The 23,121-nt window shown below is 37.0% G+C and overlaps 2 protein-coding genes across 2 annotated transcripts in view; both read left to right on the plus strand.

The window, feature by feature from the left end:
* The first annotated feature begins 9,790 nt into the window (after positions 1-9,790).
* On the plus strand, positions 9,791-12,424 carry LOC122135800 (polymeric immunoglobulin receptor-like). The gene is made up of 4 exons (XM_042716058.1): positions 9,791-9,881; positions 9,968-10,285; positions 10,363-10,638; positions 11,698-12,424. The coding sequence occupies exons 1-4, from the start codon at positions 9,791-9,793 to the stop codon at positions 11,961-11,963; spliced, it is 951 nt and encodes a 316-aa protein (XP_042571992.1). The 3' UTR covers positions 11,964-12,424.
* A 3,764-nt stretch (positions 12,425-16,188) lies between these two features.
* LOC109063430 (polymeric immunoglobulin receptor-like) overlaps positions 16,189-23,121 on the plus strand; it is a 59,130-nt gene continuing 52,197 nt past the window's right edge. The window contains exons 1-5 of the mRNA XM_042717214.1: positions 16,189-16,513; positions 16,616-16,930; positions 17,013-17,324; positions 17,411-17,728; positions 17,806-18,081. Of these exons, the coding sequence (XP_042573148.1) occupies positions 16,249-16,513; positions 16,616-16,930; positions 17,013-17,324; positions 17,411-17,728; positions 17,806-18,081 (1,486 nt within the window). The 5' untranslated portion in view covers positions 16,189-16,248. The remainder of the gene's footprint in view (positions 16,514-16,615; positions 16,931-17,012; positions 17,325-17,410; positions 17,729-17,805; positions 18,082-23,121) is intronic.

Here is a 23,121-nt window from a genome sequence, read left to right on the forward strand (position 1 = left end):
CTCCTTATAGGGCACTGAGGGTCAGTTTAAAAGAAAACAAAGACATTTAAATTAATATGACAGAGGAAGATTTTATGTGAGTAATAAATTTAATTTAGGCCTTTTTCACAAATATATTTTATGTCTTCAGAGGGCTTGGCTTGCAATTACAGAGCACGAATCGTATCAATGACTTTTTATGGTACTTTTATTTAATGTTGACAGCAGTGGTGTGTGGCTAACGGTCAGGGCTTATGAATCTCACACAATATAATAATAATAATAATAATAATAAGAAGAAGAAGAATAATAATAAGAATAATAAGAATAATAATAAAATAACGTTAAATGACTTATGATTGAATGCCTCATTTTACAGTATGTAAATTAGCATATTGAACATTTTACTCTAAAACTTACATAAATATAAAAATGACTCAAACAGTAGGCCTGGCCTATATCCAGCTACATTTTCTAAAAGAAATAGGCCCTACTGCATGCAAACCGTCACAATACAATGAGATGGTAGCCAAGTCTTTCATACAATGGGGTAAGTGCTATATTCATTTATTCCATACTATGCAAACTGCAACGTTTCAGAATAAATAAACAGGATGACATTTTTTTTTTTTATTTTGTGAAATTACTTTAGGAATAATATAATTTCGGTTGAGGCATTGAACAATACAAAGTCTTTGAAAATATTGCTCGAGAGCATCTGATTAAACATGAACATGAATGCCTAATTGAAGCTTCTGGCTCCACCTGTTGGCAAATATGGGTTTAATTTTGCTAAATTCCTCCAAGTAGGGCTCGCTGCAGCCTGCGGTGGACACATCCAACCCGCCCACATCCAAGTGTGACGTCAGAAGTCATGCCCATCCCGACACAACCCCGCCCTCGTCCAAGTGTGACGTAAATGAAAGCCACGCCCATATCAAATACGTCTCCTCATGTGATTTCCCCATCCCCGTACCTGGAAACCCGGAAGTATATTGAAAACAATTTATGGAAGTTAATGGGATCTAAATAAAATAATATTGTCCTTCATTTTACTAATACACGTTTTCTTATTTTTGTAAAGGATGTCTAGGCTAAAATGGCAACACTTAAATCTAATATATTTTTAATATGTCTAATATACGGAGCTGATTTTTGTCATCATAACAGCTCCTAAAATGCTTATGTTGATTAAAGTAGGCTTATTGTCAATTAAAACTTTTAAACCTTACCTTGTTCATTTATGCAATGAGATAAATTCACATTTATTAAAAAATGATTTTGACCTACCCAAGGCAAAATTGAAATGCATCAAATTTAAAGGGGACAATTAGATTTTGGTATTGTAAAAGTATGCAAAATTATTGTAAAAGTTGGTATTGTATAATTGTCATTTAATTTTCTAAAGATTTATTCCACTTATCATAAAGTGTTAACATTTGAATGATAGAATCAACAGGTTCCCCATATGCAGTAGGCTACACATACTTAGGCTGAATAAAGATTGCATTGATAGATTATATAAGTAACATGACATTGACCTTCAGACCTTGTTCATCACAACTTGATATGAAACATGTCCAGGTCCTCCACATACTTAAAGATGAATGAAAAAGGCATCCATTGTTTCATTGGGTATTTTTATATTTATTATTTTATAAAAATAATTACATGTACAATTTTACAAAAAATAAATAAATAAATAAATAAAAATAATATACACCACCAGTTTTTGAACAGTAAGATTTTTATTATTTTTTAAAGTCTCTTCTGCTCACCAAGCCAGGATTTATTTGATCCAAAACACAGCAAAAACAGTAATGTGAAATATTTTTACAATTTCAAAGAACTGCTTTCTATTTGAATGTATTTTAAAATTGCAGTTTATTCCTGTGATCAAAGCTGAATTGTCTGCATCATTACTCCAGTCTTCAGTGTATTAACATAATAATAATAAAATGTTTTTTGAGCATCAGATCAGCATATTAGAATGAAGGATCATGTGACTGGAGTAAGTCACCTTTGAAATCACAGGAATACATTTCATTTTAATAGAAATATAGAAAATTGTTATTTTAAATAGCAAAATATATTACAAAAGCAAAATATTATACAAATATTTTAAAATTGGACTGTTTTTGGCTGTACTTCGGATTAAATAAATGCAGGCTTGATGAGCAGAAGAGATTTTCTTTAAAAACATTAAAAATGTCACTGTTCAAAAACTTTTGACTGGTTGTGTTTAACAAAAGGTATGCTCCAAATATTATAAAAGTCTGAGCAGCTGAATGAACAGCTGAATGATCAGATAAACAGTTCTTGACATGCAGTACACACACATACATACATAGACTACACAGAGAGATTCCTTGCTTCAATATATCCTCCGATTCTCCCTCCAGGTAGTCTTTGATGGCATTCTGTTGATTTTTACTGTCCATCTGGAGAAAGGCAAGCCCTGTCACCTCCCCACAGAATAACCCACGATGACTCTGTACCACGCTGGACCAATGTCCCTTACAAACTTCCACTTCATGTCCTCTTGGCGCTCCTGTTAAAAATAGAGAATACATACGTGTTGGGGGTATATGTGTCCACTAAAAATTATTTACCTCATCATTCTACATAAACATATTTATGATTTAGAAAGAAATGCTCTCACCATACCTCCATGCACCACTGCATGGCTTATGTGGTCCTTCAAGTGAACTGTAACAAGTAATTTTCTTTACTGGTGAAACAGCAGCAGGGACCCCTTAACCCGGAAAACTGCTCTGCATCAGGCTTGGACTGAAAATGTGTAGAATGCTGTAAATCATGACAAACAAACAACTTTTTTGTTATTAGGTGATCTTTTTGTTAACATAGAAGAATACAAAGATAATTTGTGACATAGAGTTATCCAGCAAGACATAATGAAATGATGCGGTTGCCTCATTCTTTTTGTTGCCCAACCAAGTACTGTGATCAGAGTATATTATTTTATTGTTGTGTGTGTATTAAAGAGGTTATATGTATGTGAGTGTTTTGTGAGTGTTTTGTGTGTGTGTTTTTTTTTTTTTTTTTGTTGTGGTGGTGGTGGGGGGGGCAGGTAAGTACATATGTGTGAGAGGGATGAAGTGTGTGTGTCTGAGTGTGTCTGAGCGGGTAAGATGAGTGTTATGTGTGGGGGGGAAGGGTATAAAAAAATATTGCACATTGATTCATAATTGATTTTATGTTGTAAGACTTGTGCCTTCTATCTATCTATCTATCTATCTATCTATCTATCTATCTATCTATCTATATGTCTCTCTATCTATCTACACATGTATGTATGTATATATGTATGTATTTGTGTGTGTGTGTGTACGCATGCATACCACGAATACATACATACATATATACATACATGTGTGGATAGATAGACCCCCCCCAACATAAAAACACTCATCTCACCCCCCACCCCCAAACACACACACACACACACACACACACACACACACACATACATAAGTATATTTGTTGCTAGCAATAACGTGCCTGTGTGAAGTTGAAATTAAAAATACTGTTGTTTATGCACATGCACACAAATGACGCACACGTTCTTAAAGTTGTCAACTTTTGGTAAAGACCAAAGATATTTTTTTTTACTTACCGACACGGCAAACAACAGCTTCTTTTTTAGCGGTTGGCAAACAATACAAATTATCTTCTTATTGATGCTTCTTCCTGTTTCAAAATGATTGAGAATGTGACGTATTTTGACATGGGCATAGTCTGTGACGTCACACTTGGATGTGGGCCGGGTTGGATGTCCACCGCAGGCTGCAGCGAGACACTCCTCAAATTCCTTGTTTTTAATGAAAAAAAAAAATATATATTTTTGTATTTTATGGTATGGTAGTTGATAGAGTAGGTGCATGTTTTTTTTTTCTGTTCTGTTTTGATTAATTATAAATGACTCTGATTTACATTTTTCATATAAGATAAAAATGAAAGAGTCAATCTGGAGGAATGAAACTTTGGCATCGTATTTGATATTACATGGAATCATCGTTCATGAAGATGTTTTCAAAACCAAAGTTAAAGGTGAAGGAAAGGAAGCAGATAAACTCAAGTCTCAGCATTTCATTCTTTGGTTTTTATTTATTTATTTATTTTCTGTATATGAGAACAGATCATTCTTAGTAGCTCATGCACATTTCATGATGTATGAATTTTGTCTGTTGTATGTGGTATATTTTGTATTACATCTTACATGTTTTTTTTTTTTAACCTTTTATTTTAATAATTTTAATGTTGAAGCTACAGTACCTTATAAGTCTGTTGAGTCTCTAAAGATGCCAAAACATAACATAAATTTACATAAGTAACATAAATTTTGTGTTTTGCAAGCATATTTACATACATACATACATACATACATAAGTTAAAAATATATGTTTCGCAAACACTGCCATGAATGGTATCAAAACGTCCTGCAAGAACAACTTCTTCCAATGACCCAGGAGCAATCTGGCCATGATCTGAGCATTTTCCAGCATGATGGAGCATCATGTCACAAGGCAAGAGTGATAATGAAGTGGCTCAGATGTCATTTCAGTTAAATTTTGAATTTGTAGCCAGGCAACTCACTGAATCGCAATTCCACAGAGAACCTGTGGTCAATCCTCAAAAGGCAAATGGACAAGCAGATAAAGCAAGAATGAATTGCCATCAGTCAGGATTTGGCCCAGAAGCTGATATCCAGCATGCCAGAATTTCTGTCATTGCCAATACTTTAGGCCACAACCGTACATGTAAATTATACTGTCTCACTCGAGTGGGAGATTTAAATAATGCAATTGTGCCATTTGTCCTCATATATGGAAAATGAAACCTGTATGAGCTCTCAGTATCAGACAGTGTAACCTCCACTAGGTGACGCTCTTTCAGTGTGATTAATGTGATATTCAGTCAGTGGTGATGGAGGGAGGAGCTGGTAAAGCTGTTCATTACTGACAAAGAGCTGAATAAAGAGGAAGTAACTAAAGCAGACAGGTGTAGAGACAAAGAGATTCACACAGAGATCATTCAGCATAAAGAAGACTGAACTCAAGTCACAATGAAGATCTTCCTCATTTTCTTCACTTTCTACCTGATGTCAGGTCAGAGCTTTTCTCTTTCATCACTACAGTAATGATGCTGTTTTTTGTTCATCCGCTTTCTGATCACAGTATTGCAGCATTCACCCATTGTCTCAATGACAGAATCCAGTGGCGGCATAACCCAAGCACTCACAGACATCAGCATTCGGCATATGAAACACAACAATGGTGGCATACTTCATGCCAGCACACAAAACACATTCATGGCTCCCAGCATGCATTGCCGCAATTTTATTTATTTTCACTTTTTTTGATTGTCACCATTGTTGAGGTTTGTATGATGAGTGTTGATGTCTACGTGTGATGTATTAAACTTTTTTAATAATTTTGGACAATCTTACAGAAATCTTTAAAGCAAGTGAAAATTACAAAAAAAAAAAATAAAAAATCACATTTGAGTTTATTACTTTTTTGTCATATAACATTCCAACTCCAAAAGTAAACAAAACTACTTTATGACTAATTTAAAGCAGGCATTTGCTTGTTATTAAAACAGACACGTTGAACTGCTTTACCAACGCATATTTTTTTTCTGAAAACACCTACAATTGCTCAAAAAAAAAAAACTACTTAGTGTAAGTCAAGGGTCATGAGCCCAACTAAACACTGATCTACATGATGCTGACTTTAAATGAAACATTTTCAACAATATGTCAGCATCTAAGCCACTGTTAATTCTCAATAAAAACTTCTGTAGACATGTGACAGAAATAAAGTCAATCTGGCTAGTAATAATGAAGCTGGTGATGCTGTTTGTGAAGTTGTATAATCAGATCTTGAGAGATTTAAAGTATTATATCTTCAATTCATCTAAGTCTGCGGCTGAAGAAAGTTGTAGTTTGTGTTCTTATTTCTCTTTCTGTCAGTGCTTGTTCATAGCAGGTGTTTGAATGATTGAATGTTTCAGGAACATCATACTAACCTTTAAATCACATTCTACTAACATTGAGGAAACCGAATATTTTTATGTTCTTGGAATGTTACAATTTTTGGAATGTTTCGTGAACAGGGGCGTGTCTATGTGGTGGCCAGGGTTTTATTTTTTATTTTTTGAGAGAGTGCTTAAGCTCGAGATAGATCAAAGTTAGTGATAATGTCACTTTCTATATATAATTTATTCACTGTTTGAATAACCATTGAAAGGAAACGTAATGTAGCCTAAATATCAAATTCTAATGTTTTTATTAAATTGTAATCATGTTAAATACAAATTCAGTCCCATTAAACAAATTTTATTAACCTACATGACACCCATGTCTGGTTCTTGTCTGAAAAGAGGGATTAATGATGTTTAATACATTTGGCTAATTTTAGCCTTACCTTGGAGTTGGTTCAACCTCCGGCTATGGTAATAGGCATTGCTAAGGACTTAATTTGGATTCAGATTTCAGATTTTCAAATAGTTGCATCTCGGCCTATATCTTTATGATGTATAAATCATAATTTTAAAAAATTGACACTTAAGACTGGTTTTGTGGTCCAGGGTCACAAATACATAACATGAAATGCTCAAAGGTTACTTTAAGTGTGAGAGATGCATACGTGACCACAGAGAGACGAACAGCAGCATGTGAGTGTTCTGGGTGCAAAGCTCCAGAGAGAAAAGTTTTTTTTTTTTTTTTTTTTTTTTTTTTTTTCTAGCTACAGAATCCCAATGACTCTTTTGCCACTTTCCCTTAAATATCCATATCAGAGCAAATAAATCTTAAAATGTAAGTTCTAAAACAGAAGAAGAAGTTTTGGTTCATCAGAATCCCATGACCCATGGGCCACACCTGGCCAGTGATACCAAACAAGAAAGTGAAAAAATAAAAAATAAAATAAAATAATAGATTCACAAGATACATACAGTGTAGTTGTCTACACTGGATGCAGCACGACAAATTACCCTCTGTAAATTGCTTCTTTCTATTTATGACAAACTGACACAAAGTTCAAATGATTTGAATTGGCTGCTTTGTCGAGTCAAGTGTAGACATGGTGTTAGTGAACTTTCAGTGACTTGAGCCTGCTGTAGGACGAGAGGAAAAGGGGGTTCAGGAAGGGTGAGCAGATTCTATTTCTGTGAAAGTTCCTGAGTCCGTTTTTGTATGAAAATCAAGCCAATCTTTCAGTATCAATCTGACTGACAGGTGCAGCGAAAGCCATTGATGTGTCTGGATATTCTGGAGGAAGTGTTCTTGTCGATTCTGGGAAACTCTGGTTCAGTGACTCTGCTAAATATATGCATAAGTTACATGAGTGGGGAACAATAACGTATAATACGAAGCATGAAAAATGGATTAACGAAGGACGATTCACATTGTTTAAAAACAATGAGGGAAACCTCATGATCTACATCAGAGATTTGAACAAACGTGATGCAGGAAGATACCAGATTAGGGTTGAAGGCAAATGGTCCATCGATATGACTTTGAAAGTGGAAGAAGGTCAGTCATTTTAAGATCAAATTCTTAAGATCAAATCGTAGTAAAACAACTAATAATTTCAAAACTTTTAATGTTTGTGAAATCTATTTCTTTAATTTTGTGTATTACAGAAATATGTTGTAAAATGTCGAAGAGAGTGATGGTGAATATTGGAGAAACTGCTACCTTCAGCTGTGAATATTCGTACAGTCATATTAATGACTTCAAAATCATATTCAAAGAAGGAAGAGACTCCATTGACACGATCTGCAGCAGATGGAATAAAACAGAAAGATTCAGTATTTCTGATGACAAACATAAAAATCTCTTCAGTGTGAGAATCAATGCTGTGACACCAGATGATGGAGGAGTTTATTTATGTGGAGTTTGGATCAACAGACACTCGTACAGTTACTACATTATTACTACTGTTGACCTGCACATTATGAGTGAGTAACACAAAGTATCAATGTCTTCTAGAAAATATATGTAGCCAGTGTTTGCTTCTTCAGTATTTGCTATATGTCACATTCGATTAATTTGATTCAATAAGATATTTTCTGATTGACAGCTAAAGTGGGTGTGTCTAGAGTGAGCGGCTACTCAGGAGGTGGTCTGATGATCAAGTGTGAACATCCTCAATACAAAACCAAACCAAAATACATCTGTAAAGAATCAGACGGATGTTCAGAGAGGAAGAATCCAGGATTTTGGGGGTCATTCCACAAAATCGGTGCCTTTTCCACTTGGAAAAATTGAAAAATAACATAAGTTTTTAAATATCCATGAAATTAAGACACCTTAAAATGACAAGAATTTGTATTGTGCCATCTCAGGCTATATCATTTATTATTTTATGACTATTTTTCTATCTCATGTTTTGGTATTTTTGTCAAATCTGTTACCGACACAAGCGTTACTAGATACTGTAGTTTAATTAGAACTCATATTAAACTAAAAAAAATTATAGGCATTAGCTCAATAATATACTGAGGGTGACATTTAAAATGTTTGAATTTTACACAGACAATCTTTAAACACAGGGTCAAACCTAATCAATGTCATCCCTGTTACCCACATGTCAAAACCTGTACTCTAAAAAGTAACAGGTCGACAGTAACAGGTTTGATGATTTCAAACTAATTTGCTAATTGCTGGCTAATAGTCAAGTTCAAAAAAGCACAAATTGTACACTTTGAAATAATTTTACTTGTAGATATTGATTATATTAAATGTAAGAAACAATTGTTTAAATCTACATTTTAAAAATGATAACAGGATTGACATTGCATGATGCAGTCAAGCCTCACAAATCATCAAAAAGAACTTGCTTGTGTTTAAGGTTGGAATTCTGGTTGAGAGATGATGCAACCTCCTAGAAAGGATGTCACTTGAATATATTATTTTGTAAAACAAGGTTTTTTTGGGGGGGGGCTGACATGAAATCAGGGTAAACCAATAAAATAATTAATATTTTATAGAAAAAACACAAAAAAAAAAAAAAAAAAAAAAAAAAAAAAAGAAAAAAACATGCAAATGTGACTTCATATCACAAATCAAATGAAAAGTCCTGCTGAAAAAGAAAAATCATAGTGAGGGACAAGCCAAAAACCTTACACTTACCAGCATAAATGCTATTTAAATTATTTAAAATAATATTTATTTGACCTTTTTTTAATATTGATGAAAACATACGTAGTATGTTATGTTTTTAAATTGCACATTTATTTGTTGTTATATTAAATCTATGTTTGATCATTTCTTAGGGACACCAAAGGCACAGATTTCATGGGATGACCCTTGGGAGGAATGGATGGAGAATGGAGATGTTTCTTTATATGATGACACCAGAGCAGGAGTCTTGATGGTGTTTTTTAGAGAACTGAAAGCTGCAGATGCAGGAACATACAGGTGTGGAGTGGAAGTATCTCGCTATAATGAGCGTCAAACACGGTGAGGAACAGAAAATATTGAATCTTGTGTATATAAAGTAATCTTTCTTGGCATGTAGTAAAACGGCTTATCTTAGTGAAGTTCACATCTCCTGTAAGATCCCAGAGGAACATAAAGTTCATTTCCATAAAAAAGAATATCTTAGTGAAGTTCACATCTCCTGTAAGATCCCAGAGGAACATAAAGTTCATTTCTGTAAAGAGGATGATAATCACATCTGCCAGAACATCAGCTCATCTAAAGTGACAGAAATGAGTGGTTCATCAGAGAGAAATGAAGAGAGAGTTGTTACAGTGAGCATCAGTAATGTGAGTGTGAGAGATGCTGGAGTTTTACTGGTGTGGAGCAGAAACCAGAGACACATATCTGTCTTTCATCTCCCTGACCACTAAAATTCAGCTCAACCTCATCAGTGAGTCCATTCAGATGATTTCACAGTAATAAATACAGTCTGTTCAGAATCATTTGTGTTCAATGTCTGTGTTTGTTTGTTTTCAGTGGCTCCAGTAGTGAGACGTGAAGGAGAATCTGCTGAGATCTTCTGTCCTTATGATTCAATCTATAAATCAAAGCCAAAGTCTCTCTGTAAGGGGAAGTGCTCCACTAGAGACAGAAATCCTCTCAGTGAGACTGTGAGAGAAGAGAAAGAGACCAAGACTGACAGATTGACTCTGATAGATGACGTCACTGCAAGTGTCTTCACTGGGAGCATCACTGCTCTGACAGCAGAGGATGCTGGGAAATACTGGTGTGCAGTGACATTAGAAACAGAGCTCAATTATCTTCACACTCATCTGATGGTCATCATGAACGAGGGTGAGGAAGGTTTCTTCATCTGAATATGTCAAACTCCGGCTGAGAATTGATCTTCTTGTGTTTGTAATCACTTCCAGAGCTGAACTTGACTAAGTATGAAGGAGACGACGTGTCAATCCAGTGCAAACATCAGGATGAAGATCAGAAAAGCTTCTGCAAAGCACATGAAGCCTCCATGTGTGTGAAGGATGGAGTTTCATTGGAGACGATCAGAGATGATCGATTCTCTTTCAGTGATGAAGCATCTGCTGGAGTCTTTACTGTGAACATCACTGATCTGAGAGAAGAGGATTCTGGGATATACTGGTGTGGAGCTCACGTCATCACTAAAGTGATCCTCATTGTTAAAAAGGGTAAGATAGTTTATCATTTCTCCATTGTTTTTGGGTCAGATTTAAATATTCAGAAATCAACTCATGGACAATCACTCACATTGTGGCAGCATGTGGAATGTGTTTATTCTGATGTATAAAATATGAATGCTATTTCAGCAACAGTGTATCAAAACTATGAGATAAAAAGAGGCTTTCAAACTCACAGACTCAGTCAGTGCTGTTACTGAATCAATATCTGACAACTTTCTAACCTGCATGATATCAGAGGCCTAATTTGAATGATGTTGTGTAGTGTAGTCTACTATATGATGATGTTTACTACAGGCCTGTTTAAACAGGATGAGTTTTCCCTAAGATTAGGCAAATTCATTGTTCACAAAAGACGACTAATTCTGTGTGAATCATAACATTTGTATTTTGCTTTCTCTGAAAACTATGGAGCAAAATTCTGTTGTTGAGCTAACTCAAAATGTCGTCTGATATACTTCTGTACAGATATCATGTCTGTGGTTGCAGTATATTGAAGCAGAACTAATGAATATAACAGTTGTTTCCTCTGAAAGGTTTTCATTGCATGAGATCTTTAAGCAATTTTTTTATTTTTTTTATTCTGACACTGGCCCTGTGTCTCTTCTTTATTGTCGCTGATTATCTTGTGAAACTCTAAATATGGCCATGAATACAGTTTCCTCTGTAGCGAGAGAGGTGAGAAAACAAGACATGTCCAAACTCACAGTAGCATTAGTTGCTTGTGACGGAAAGTGTTTTCATTTCACATTAAAACCACAGAGATGAGCTAAAGGTCCAGCGTCTCCGTTTAATTCGGCTGTGAAGAACTAACTGTTTTTATTCAGGAAACCCACATGAGGCTCACAGAGAGATGAAGTGCAATGTCGGTTATGTGTAAGTCTGCAGATGAGAGACTAAAATACTCTCATGGTACTGCAGAAAAATTCAGCTTCTTAAAAAAAGAATAAATGAAATGGGTAGTATGATCATTAAACTCACAAGACTAAACTCATTCCTTTATGACTGATATTATATTTTATTAACACTGTGTTTGTGTTTTATTCTCAGATTTCTCCATGATCATCATTATTAGTGTGTGTGTGATTCTGCTGCTGATCGCTGGATTCACTCTGACTGTGTGCACATTAAGACACGAGAGACGAGGTGACGCTCACTCACAGTCACCCACAATCCCCTCTGATGAGCTCCTGTACACTGCTGTCAGTTTCCAGAAGCATCCAGAAGAGTCTCTCAGTGAAGCTACAGTCAGATTCAGTAAGAATGAGATTCACTCTGATTACGCATCTGTCAGTCACCGCATGAGACTCAACTAACTATAACAGATCACAGATCATCACGTTACCTACATTTTACATTTGTTTCACAGTTTATTAATTAAAAAATATCTTTAAATCCATAACTTGGTGTTAAACAGATGTTTGGTTTGATCAAGGGAGTTCAGTGAAGACAGAAAGTAAACCCCCTGAGTGACACTTCTAGAATATACTGTAAAGTTTCCACTCCAAATACAGAGGCATACAGTATATATTTAAATGCAGCTTTTGACATTAGATTTAATAAAACCTCTTCTATAATCAGACACAAGTTCATCCAACATTTATGAGACACATGAATCTGTTCAGAGCTTTTAAAATGTCTGTTTTCTTATTCTCATCTCTGAGTTTTGATCTTTGTACATTTAAAATTTTTAGTATTTGTTCAAAAAATTTGTTTATGATTTTAATAGTGTCATTATTTTAGCACAGTGAAAACCTCTGCATTCATTTACTGACAGATAGTTAGTTCAGTCTTGTTCTCTCTGTTCTTATTTCATTTTTTTCTGATTCAATAACTCCTTATGTCTTTATTATATAATCATTTTATTGAAAAATAAATATTTTCTGAAAATTATTTCTTGTTTATTGTCCAAAGCTGTTATTTAAAATCTTACATTAAGAGTATATTCCTTACAATAAAAAAGTTTTAGCATTTCTGCAAAGGAGAAAGTCTGAGTCTGAACTCTTAATGATATAAATGTGTTCTTAATTAAATAACAATCTGAGATCGTTTTTGTTACAAAGTTCCTTACGAGTTGTTTTGTGTGTTTGTTTGATTAAAGCACCATTTTTCCATCCAGCTCAAAAGGTTCAGGATCTCAGTTTGGTTTGAGTGTGAAGATTAAACAGACTTATTCAGGAAACCCACAGAGAGACACAAGAGACTGAACACAGACAGACAGAAGATGAACATCATTGTGAGCAAAAGACAATAAAGACTAAGAGCTGCTCATTCAGTAATTCAGCTTCAGCATTTACTGAAATTAATGAATTGAGGAAAAGAGTCAAAATGTTAATGATCAACAAATTATCGATATGTGATTTTACAGTACTTTTCAGATGAAACAAAAAACAAAACAATGAGATCACAAATCAATGACAGAAAATGTCTATTAAAAATGCTTTAAATGCAGCCGTTGTATTGTTTACTACATTTAGTACTTTTACATAAACACTAATATACAATTTATGTCAATACTACTTTAACAGAACATAAAGTAACAGAATTACTGAATGTGTAATGTTAGTTTCTGATGTGATGTTATGGGTGCGATCATCATCAGACAGCAAACAGATGAGAAACAGAGAAATGATGAGTCTGTACACTCAAGTCTGAATGTTTACAACAACAAGTAAAAAAGAAAACATAAGTTTGATCTTTTTAATCAAGGTGTGTAATTTCAGAAAAAATTTCTTTAGCCCATCTTTTTTTCTTTCTTTCTTTCTTTTTTTTTTTTTTTCTCTCTAGGTAAAGTGACTTGCTTGTAAAAGTCTTAGTGTTTTGTCTTTGCAGGGTTCTTTATTAATGTGGTCAGTGTGATAAACATCATTAACGTGCTGCTCTTCAGCTTGTGGTTTTCTTTTTGCCTTTAAACCAAAGACCTTCAGCCCCCTGCATGTGTGATAAAAACAGGAAATAGTTTTTTTCAGTACCGACCCTTAACAAATTTTCCACTCCATATTAAAGATGCTGTATGTATATGATGTGTGTAACATATGAAAAAAAAAAAACATATCTGCCTCAGTTCTTTTTCCAAATGGTTTTACTGTAGATATCTGAAATATTTATTAGATGGAAGCTCAAAACTGTTTTTGCTAACAAGTACAACCAACCTCAGTCTCACTGGAATTTCTCATGTTGTTGTTCATTAACCTTGTACTCAGAAGACACGAAATAATACATCAGTGTTTTGAAACGGGTATAAAACAGTCGTTTTTGAGTCCTTCTGTGATCCAATATGGCACATAACACTTTCAGTTCTCATTTAGATTATAAATATTCAAATATGGAAAGACGCACACACTCGAGGGCCAATGAGGTTTAAGCGCAGTTTGGACTCCTCCTTTTTGTCCTTATATGGCGCTGAGCGAAGCTTGTCTGTTTGAATGTAAACAAAGTTCGCGGGTAAATCGTCCTGTGAATGAACAGACAGATCAGCGAGGACAAGATTTCAGTGAGTAATCAGTTACATTTGGATCTGTTCCTCACTAAAACCTTTTATGTCTTCAAAAGACTTGCAATGACACATCACGAAACTTATGGACGATCTTTCTGGAGCTTATCAGCAGTGGTTTAACTAACAGTCGCGGTGAGGCTCGAGAGTCTCACAATATCTTAACAAATTCAAACAACATACGACTAAAATAAATTATGGACTTTACTAATTATACATTATATACCTCATTATATTAAACACGTGCTAAGATATCAAAATGACTCATTTCAAACAATATATCAGACTAGATTTGTACATATTCAGAATATATGAAACTGGATGAACACTATTGTTTTGTGAAATTTATTTAAGGATAGTGTATTTTAAGGATAGACAATAAAGAGACTGGATTTTATAGTCTGTGAGAGAATAATGTGAGAAAACTGGATCTGACTGTAAACGCAAATTTACAGTATCATCTATTCATATTTGTATTTTTGTTCTTGTAAGCTGTGCAGGCGACCTCTGTTTAATAGTTGTTAGTGTTTGTGATGTACCTGTTCTCCATTGCATTTATTATAGTTTTGTAGCATACAGTAAAAACACAACCAGCTGTCTTATTGAAACCTGTGGCTCCCTCTAGTGGCTATTATGAGGTAATGTTACATTTCTATGACTAGCCTAAACATTACATTTCTTGGTTTCATTCAGATTAGTTTTATGCACTTGTATTGTGTGGTGATTGATATAGAACAAACATTTATTTGCTTGTGTTCTGGTCTGATTCATTATAAATGACACTAATTTACTCGCCTCCTGTATGTTCAAAAACAAAGAATGAATCTGGAGGAATGAAACTTTGTCCTAATATTTGATAATTACATAGAGGCATTATTTTAATGCATATGTTGATATGCTCAAAGTCAAAGAGAAGGGAAGCAGATAAACATGTTCAACTGTCATCAGTGGTGCTGAAGTTTGTCTGAAAGCTGCTGTCCGTGGTGCTGAATCCACAAATCTACCATATTATTAGTATTTTTATGCATAAAGTATCCAAATTTAAAAAAAAAAAAACAAACAATCAGATATGGCCTGTTTCCTTATAAATAGATGTTGATGTTTCTTACAGCTAATAAAAAAAATTCAAAAATCCAAATCAGATTTGTTTTATTTTTTTTTATTTTTTATTTTTTATTTTTCTCCAAGAGTCCCTTGTTGTGGACTGCATGGAGCACGGTGAACTTATATGCGCAGTTGTCCTCTAGTAGGAGATTAAAAAAAAAAAAAAAAAAAAAAAAAAAAAAATCCTCATCTAAAGAGAACATGAAACCTGTGTAAACTTTCAGACACTGTATCCTCCACTAGGTGGCGCTCTTTCAGTGTGATTAATGTGATATTCAGTCAGTGGTGATGGAGGGAGGAGCCAGTAAAGCTGTTCATTACTGATAAAGATCTGAATAAAGAGGAAGTAACTAAAGCAGACAGATGTAGAGACAGAGAGATTCACACAGAGATCATTCAGCAGAAAGAAGACTGAACTCAAGTCACAATGAAGATCCTCCTCATCTTCTTCACTTTCTACCTGATCTCAGGTCAGCGCTTTTCTCTTTTATCACTGCAGTAATGATGCTGTTTTCTGTTCATCATCTTTCTGATCACAGTATTAATCTGACTGACAGATGCAGTACAAGATATTGATGTGACTGGATATTCTGGAGGAAGTGTTCTTGTGGATTTTGGGCAGCTTTGGTTAAGTGACTCTGTTAAATATATTGCCAAATTAACTGAGTGGAGAAGAATAAAAAAATATAAGAAACATGATCAATGGATTAATGATGGAAGATTATTACTGTGTCGCAATAGCAAGGGAAACCTCTTGATCTTCATCAGCGAACTGAACCAACAGGATGCTGGAAGATACAAGATTGGGATTTCTGCCACGAGGTCTATATATATAAATTTAATTGTGACTGAGGGTAAGTTTCATTGAGATCTAAATGAATTTAGTTAAATTATTGTTGAATTTTAAAGCTTTAATACATACAAATCTTTTGTTTTCTACATGAACGATAGATTCGTGTTGTGGGTTATCAAAGACAGTAATTGTGAATCGTGGAGATAATGTCATGATCAGCTGCAACTATTCAGAGAAACATAAAAATTATCCCAAAATCATGTTTAAAAAAGAAAAAGCCTCCATGGAGTTGATTCACACCACTGAGACATGGGGAAATAAAAAATATTTTTCAGATGACAGGAAAGAAAACCTCTTCAGTGTGAGAATCACTGCTGTGACACCAGATGATGGAGGAATGTATTTGTGTGGAGTTTGGATCGACAGACACTCGTACAGTTACTGTATAATTAATACTGTTTATCTACATATTATTAGTAAGTCAGGAAAAATGATCAGTCAAATATGGAAAAAAAATTCAATCTGTGTGTGCTAAATATTTAGTTATATAAAATATATTAAATATTTGTGTTTGACAGATAAATTGAATGTGTATAAAGTGAGCAGTTACTCAGGAGGTGGTCTGATGATCAAGTGTGAACATCCTCAATACAAAACCAAACCAAAATACATCTGTAAAGAATCAGACGGATGTTCAGAGAGGAAGAATCCAGGAGTTCAGGATGAATGGATGGAGAATGGAGATGTTTCTTTATATGACGACACCAGAGCAGGAGTCTTGATGGTGTTTTTTAGAGAGCTGAAAGCTGCAGATGCAGGAACATACAGGTGTGGAGTGAAAGAATCTGACTATACTGAGAGCTTCACTGAACTACAGCTGAGCGTCAAACACGGTGAGGAACAGAACAAAATACTTTAACTGCATGTATGATTTATCTATTATGACTTTTTATGTAGACCTGTCTTGATTTGTAGATGCAAAATATCCAAACAGCATGACTGAATCTGTGTATCTTGGTGAAGAAGTCAACATCTCCTGTCAGATCCCAGAGGAACATAAAGTTCATTTCTGTAAAGAGGATAATAATCACATCTGCCAGAACATCAGCTCATCTAAAGTGACAGAAATGAGTGGTTCATCAGAGAGAAATGAAGAGAGAGTTGTTACAGTGAGCATCAGTAATGTGAGTGTGAGAGATGCTGGAGTTTACTGGTGTGGAGCAGAAACCAGAGACACATATCTGTCTTTCATCTCCCTGACCACTAAAATTCAGCTCAACCTCATCAGTGAGTCCATTCAGATGATTTCACAGTAATAAATACAGTCTGTTCAGAATAATTTGTGTTAAATGTCTGTGTTTGTTTGTTTTTAGTGCCTCCAGTAGTGAGACGTGAAGGAGAGTCTGCTGAGATCTTCTGTCCTTATGATTCAATCTATAAATCAAAGCCAAAGTCTCTCTGTAAGGGGAAGTGCTCCACTAGAGACAGAAATCCTCTCAGTGAGACTGTGAGAGAAGAGAAAGAGACCAAGACTGACAGATTGACTCTGAAAGATGACGTCACTGCAAGTGTCTTCACTGGGAGCATCACTGCTCTGACAGCAGAGGATGCTGGGAAATACTGGTGTGCAGTGACATTAGAAACAGAGCTCAATTATCTTCACACTCATCTGATGGTCATCATGAACGAGGGTGAGGAAGGTTTCTTCATCTGAATATGTCAAACTCCGGCTGTGAATTGATCTTCTTGTGTTTGTAATCACTTCCAGAGCTGAACTTGACTAAGTATGAAAGAGACGACGTGTCAATCCAGTGCAAACATCAGGATGAAGATCAGAAAAGCTTCTGCAAAGCACATGAAGCCTCCATGTGTGTGAAGGATGGAGTTTCATTGGAGACGATCAGAGATGATCGATTCTCTTTCAGTGATGAAGCATCTGCTGGAGTCTTTACTGTGAACATCACTGATCTGAGAGAAGAGGATTCTGGGATATACTGGTGTGGAGATCACGTCATCACTGAAGTGCATTTAAACATCAAAAGGGGTAAGATGATTTTATTTTTTCTTTAATATTCAAATATCAACCCTTAACAATCAGATAATTTAATGTCATTATCTACAGACAACAATCACAATCATTTTGTTGAACTTTATTTTTAAAACCTAAACTTCTACATGTGTCTGTTTATAGCAGACAAATATAGCAGAGAAATGTATTGAATGTTGAGTGAATGTTGAAATATATAATTATTAAATGTATAAAACTATGCATGAACACTCTCTTAGTGATGGTAGTTAGTATCAGATCATCAAAAGTTACCAACAGCATTTTATAAATATTTAATTGATATTAAATTTGTTTCATGCTGTAGATTAGACATTGCTCATAGTAAATATTCATGTTAACGGTGGAAACTGAAAATGAACATCATCACTTTAAATATTTGTGTAGATAGTTATATCATTTATGTGTATCTCTGTGTTTCTCTTTAACTATCACTCTGTGTTTGTGTTTTATTCTCAGGTTTCTCCATGATCATCATTATTAGTGTGTGTGTGATTCTGCTGCTGAGATCTGTATCCAAGATGGCGCCGAGCATGGCGGCCGTGTTGCGAGCTCCGAGTAAACTTTGCAGTTTTTCGTCTGTTTTACTTGTTTTTTTGTTGTTCTACGTGTTGGATGTTGTTTTTATGTATAACTGTCTACGATAGACACACGCTTCTGAACATCGGTTCCTACGTCGCGGAACGCAAACCGGACTTTGAGTTCTTGAACGCCGGCGCTTTGTTTACAGACACCGCATCAGAGCCCTTTGTCTGGGCTGCGCGGGCGCGACCGAGGAAACGCCGCCGGAAAAGAGGAAAGAGAGCCGGCGTCCTCGTCAGACTCAGACGTCGTCCCCTCCGACCTCCTCTCCCATCCATTTTGCTGGCTAACGTTCAGTCACTGGACAACAAACTTTGCGAACTGCGGACACGTATCTCATACCAACGAGAAACAAGGGACTGCTGCATTATTTGCCTCACAGAAACCTGGATGTCTGCAGTGGTTCCAGACTCAGCCATCGAGCTTACGGGGTTCTCCGTGCACCGCTCGGACAGAACGAAAGAGCTCACAGGGAAAAGCAGAGGTGGGGGCGTTTGTTTCTTTATCAACAACTCGTGGTGTGATGAAAGGAACCTACACTCTATTAAATCCTTCTGCTCCCCTGATCTGGAATCTCATATGCTTCTGTGTCGACCATTCTGGCTACCGAGGGAATTCACAGCGGTCATAATCACCACTGTTTACATTCCCCCTCAAGCCAACACAGACCAGGCACTCAAGGAACTGTATGGGAATAAAAGTGAGCAGGAAACCGCGTACCCAGATGCAGCGTTTATTGTTATGGGGGACTTTAACAAAGCCAACTTCAGAACAATAGCTCCGAAATATTTTCAACACATCACCATCAACACGCGTGGTGATCGTGTACTGGACCACTGCTACTCTCCTTTCCGGGACGCCTACAAATCTCTCCCACGCCCACCTTTCGGCAAATCGGATCACTCTTCCATTCTGCTGCTGCCTGCTTATAGGCAGAAACTGAAACGGGAAGCACCCGCCCTCAGGACAATTCAGTGCTGGTCGGACCAATCAGACGCTATACTACAAGACTGTTTTGATCACGTGGACTGGGACATGTTCCGGGCAGCGTCTGATGACGACATAGAGGCGTACTCAGAAACTGTAACGTGTTTCATCAGGAAGTGTGTAGAAGATGTAGTGCCGACAAAAACAATCCACATCTACCCCAACCAAAAACCGTGGATTAATAGCGATGTTCGAGCAGCCTTGTCAGCGCGGACATCCGCTTTTAAATCCGGAAACGCTGATGATCGCAAACAAGCCAGTTACGATCTCAGGAAATCCATCAAAGCCGCAAAAAGACAATACAAAAACAAAGTTGAAGAACAATTCAACACCAGCGATGCAAGAGGCATGTGGCAGGGAATCAATAAAATCACAGACTTTAAAGGGAACAAACCAGCTACTGTGAACATTGCCGCCTCTCTACCGGACGAGCTGAATAACTTTTATGCTCGTTTCGAGGCTCACAACACCGCCCACACAGAGAGCGCTCCCGCAGCTGCTGCAGAAGAGGTGAGTGCACTCTCCGTCTCTGTCGCGGATGTAACCCGATCCTTCCGACGGGTGAATATCCGCAAGGCAGCGGGTCCTGATGGCATCCCAGGCCGTGTGCTCCGAGCATGCGCATTCCACCTAGCCGGTGTTTTTTACAGACATTTTCAACCTCTCCCTCTCTCTCTCTGTGGTTCCCTCGTGCTTCAAAAAATCCACCATTGTGCCCATACCAAAGAAAAATAAAATCACATGCTTGAATGACTGGAGGCCTGTTGCTCTCACACCCATCTTCAGTAAGTGTTTTGAGAGACTCGTCAGAGACTACATCTGCTCTGTGCTGCCTGCCTCACTGGATCCGCTACAATTTGCATATCGTAGCAACCGTTCTACAGACGATGCTATTGCTTTCACTCTACACACTGCTCTCTCCCACCTGGAAAATAAGAACACCTATGTGAGAATGCTGTTTGTGGACTACAGCTCAGCATTTAACACAATAGTGCCTGCCACACTTGTTGCGAAGCTCCAGACTCTGGGACTAAACAGATCTCTGTGCAGCTGGATCCTGGACTTCCTAACAGGCAGAAGCCAGGTGGTCAGAATGGGCAAAAACACTTCATCCCCGCTGACCCTCAACACTGGTGCTCCTCAGGGCTGTGTCCTCAGCCCGCTCCTGTACTCCCTGTACACACATGACTGTACAGCCACACACAGCTCCAACGTCATCATCAAATTCGCTGATGACACAACGGTGATAGGCCTGATCACCGACAACGATGAGACGGCCTACAGAGAGGAGGTGAGCACCCTGACTAAATGGTGTCAGGACAACCACCTCTCACTCAACATCGACAAGACCAAGGAGCTGGTGGTGGATTTCAGGAAACAGAGCAGGGAACACACACACATCACCATCGACAAGACACCTGTGGAGCGGGTAAGCAGCTTCAAGTTCCTCGGTGTTAACATCAGTTGAGGATCTCACCTGGTCTACACACACTGATGCAGTGCTGAAGAAGGCACATCAACGCCTCTTCTTCCTGAGACGGCTGAGGAAGTTTGGAATGAGCCCCAGCATCCTCAGATCGTTCTACACCTGCACTATAGAGAGCATCCTGACGGGCTGCATCACTGCCTGGTTTGGAAACAGCACCGCTGGCAACCGCAAAGCTCTGAAAAGGGTCGTGCGAACTGCCAGCCACATTGTTGGAGGTGAGCTTCCCTCCCTCCAGGACATCTACACCAGGCGGTGTATAAGGAAATCCCGGAGGATCATCAGTGACTCCAGCCATCCTTCCCACAGACTGCTCTCTCTGCTGCCCTCAGGAAGACGTCTCCGCAGCATCCGATCCCGCACTAGCCGACTGAGGGATAGCTTTTTCCCTCAGGCTATCCGACTTATGAACAGTCTGAACTAATACACCCTACAGCATACTCCACAATATGGTATGCCACACACTGCACTTTAACTTTGACAGTTCAACACCGAACTATTTAACACAATAATCTACCTGCTACCACTGGATTCCATCCAATGCACATCCATAACATTTCTGTATCCAGCCCACGTACACTTAGCATATTTTCATGCGTATATATGTCTACATAATCTAGAATGTGTACATTCTGTGTATAGTGTATAATGTGTAGTGCTAACTGTATGTATGTACATATTACGTAAAAATGTGTAGTGCTAACTGTAAGTATGTCCAATAGTACACTGTGTGTACTGACTAAATGTATGTGCATATTGCATATGTTCACCTGTTGAAGTCTGTATGGTTATATGTTAACTGTTTCTTCTGCAATTTCTGGTGCACGCTCCCAAGAATTTCACTCACCAAGGCACATGTGCTGTGGTGATGTGACAATAAAGTGACTTGACTTGACTTGACTTGACTTGCTGATCGCTGGATTCACTCTGACTGTGTGCACATTAAGACACGAGAGACGAGGTGACGCTCACTCACAGTCACCCACAATCCCCTCTGATGAGCTCCTGTACGCTGCTGTCAGTTTCCAGAAGCATCCAGAAGAGTCTCTCAGTGAAGCTACAGTCAGATTCAGTAAGAATGAGATTCACTCTGATTACGCATCTGTCAGTCACCGCATGAGACTCAATTAACTATAACAGATCACAGATCATCAGGTTACCTACATTTTATATTACCAACAATCCAACACGTTACCAACACTCTGTGTTTCTCTCTCGCTCTCATTTTGCATGTTTACATTCACAGTTCATTGATAAAAATGTAGTCATAATTAATCATTTAATATTGAAAAGGATGTTTTTATTGATCAGTGTGGTTCAGTTCATTGTGTGAATCATGAGACACTTTAAAGTTTCGGCTGCTGCTCATTTTGTTTCTTTCACATGTTTAAAATAGTGTAAGCTCAGTGTATGTGAGGGTGTGATAAAAACAGGAAATACAAACACTTCTAGAATATACTGTCAAGTTTCCACTCCGAATGCAGAGACACATGCAGCGTTTGACACGTACACACACTCAAAACTGAATTTTGCTTCTTGTGTAGTTTACTCGAATAAAATGATTTAATGAACACAACATGAACATTTTGTCACCACATAATGTCATTACATTCTATTTATTTAATTTTTTGTTTGTTTATCTGTTTCTTTTTTGTGTTGCAACTATGTGAATCATTTTTGTTGACAACTGAATCTGGACAGTGGATTTATAGTTTCCCAGCATGCTTTGCATGTATGTGAATCGGTGGAGTACATGTTGAAAATAAGTGTTATATTATGTTATTGTGAGTGAAGGGAAAGATTTGATTGGTGCTTAATGCTTATTTTTGGTGGGGGTTTAAAAGAGGCTCTGTTTTGTTGGAGTTGTAATGGTTTTCATTGTTTAGAAGAGTGGAGCTTAACAGGCGCAAACATGACAACGGTAGTGTAACATTGTCATGGCAAGACATTGTCTAGCATTACCA

This window comes from Cyprinus carpio, chromosome B1, assembly GCF_018340385.1.
Source record: "Cyprinus carpio isolate SPL01 chromosome B1, ASM1834038v1, whole genome shotgun sequence".
NCBI classification, from domain to species: domain Eukaryota; kingdom Metazoa; phylum Chordata; class Actinopteri; order Cypriniformes; family Cyprinidae; genus Cyprinus; species Cyprinus carpio.

Coding starts and splice junctions, on each gene's coding strand:
- LOC122135800 (XM_042716058.1), top strand. CDS start 9,791: ATGCTGGAGTTTTACTGGTGTGGAGCAGAAACCAGAGACACATATCTG. Junction 10,286..10,362: donor GATGGTCATCATGAACGAGG/GTGAGGAAGGTT, acceptor AATCACTTCCAG/AGCTGAACTTGACTAAGTAT. Junction 10,639..11,697: donor GATCCTCATTGTTAAAAAGG/GTAAGATAGTTT, acceptor TTTTATTCTCAG/ATTTCTCCATGATCATCATT.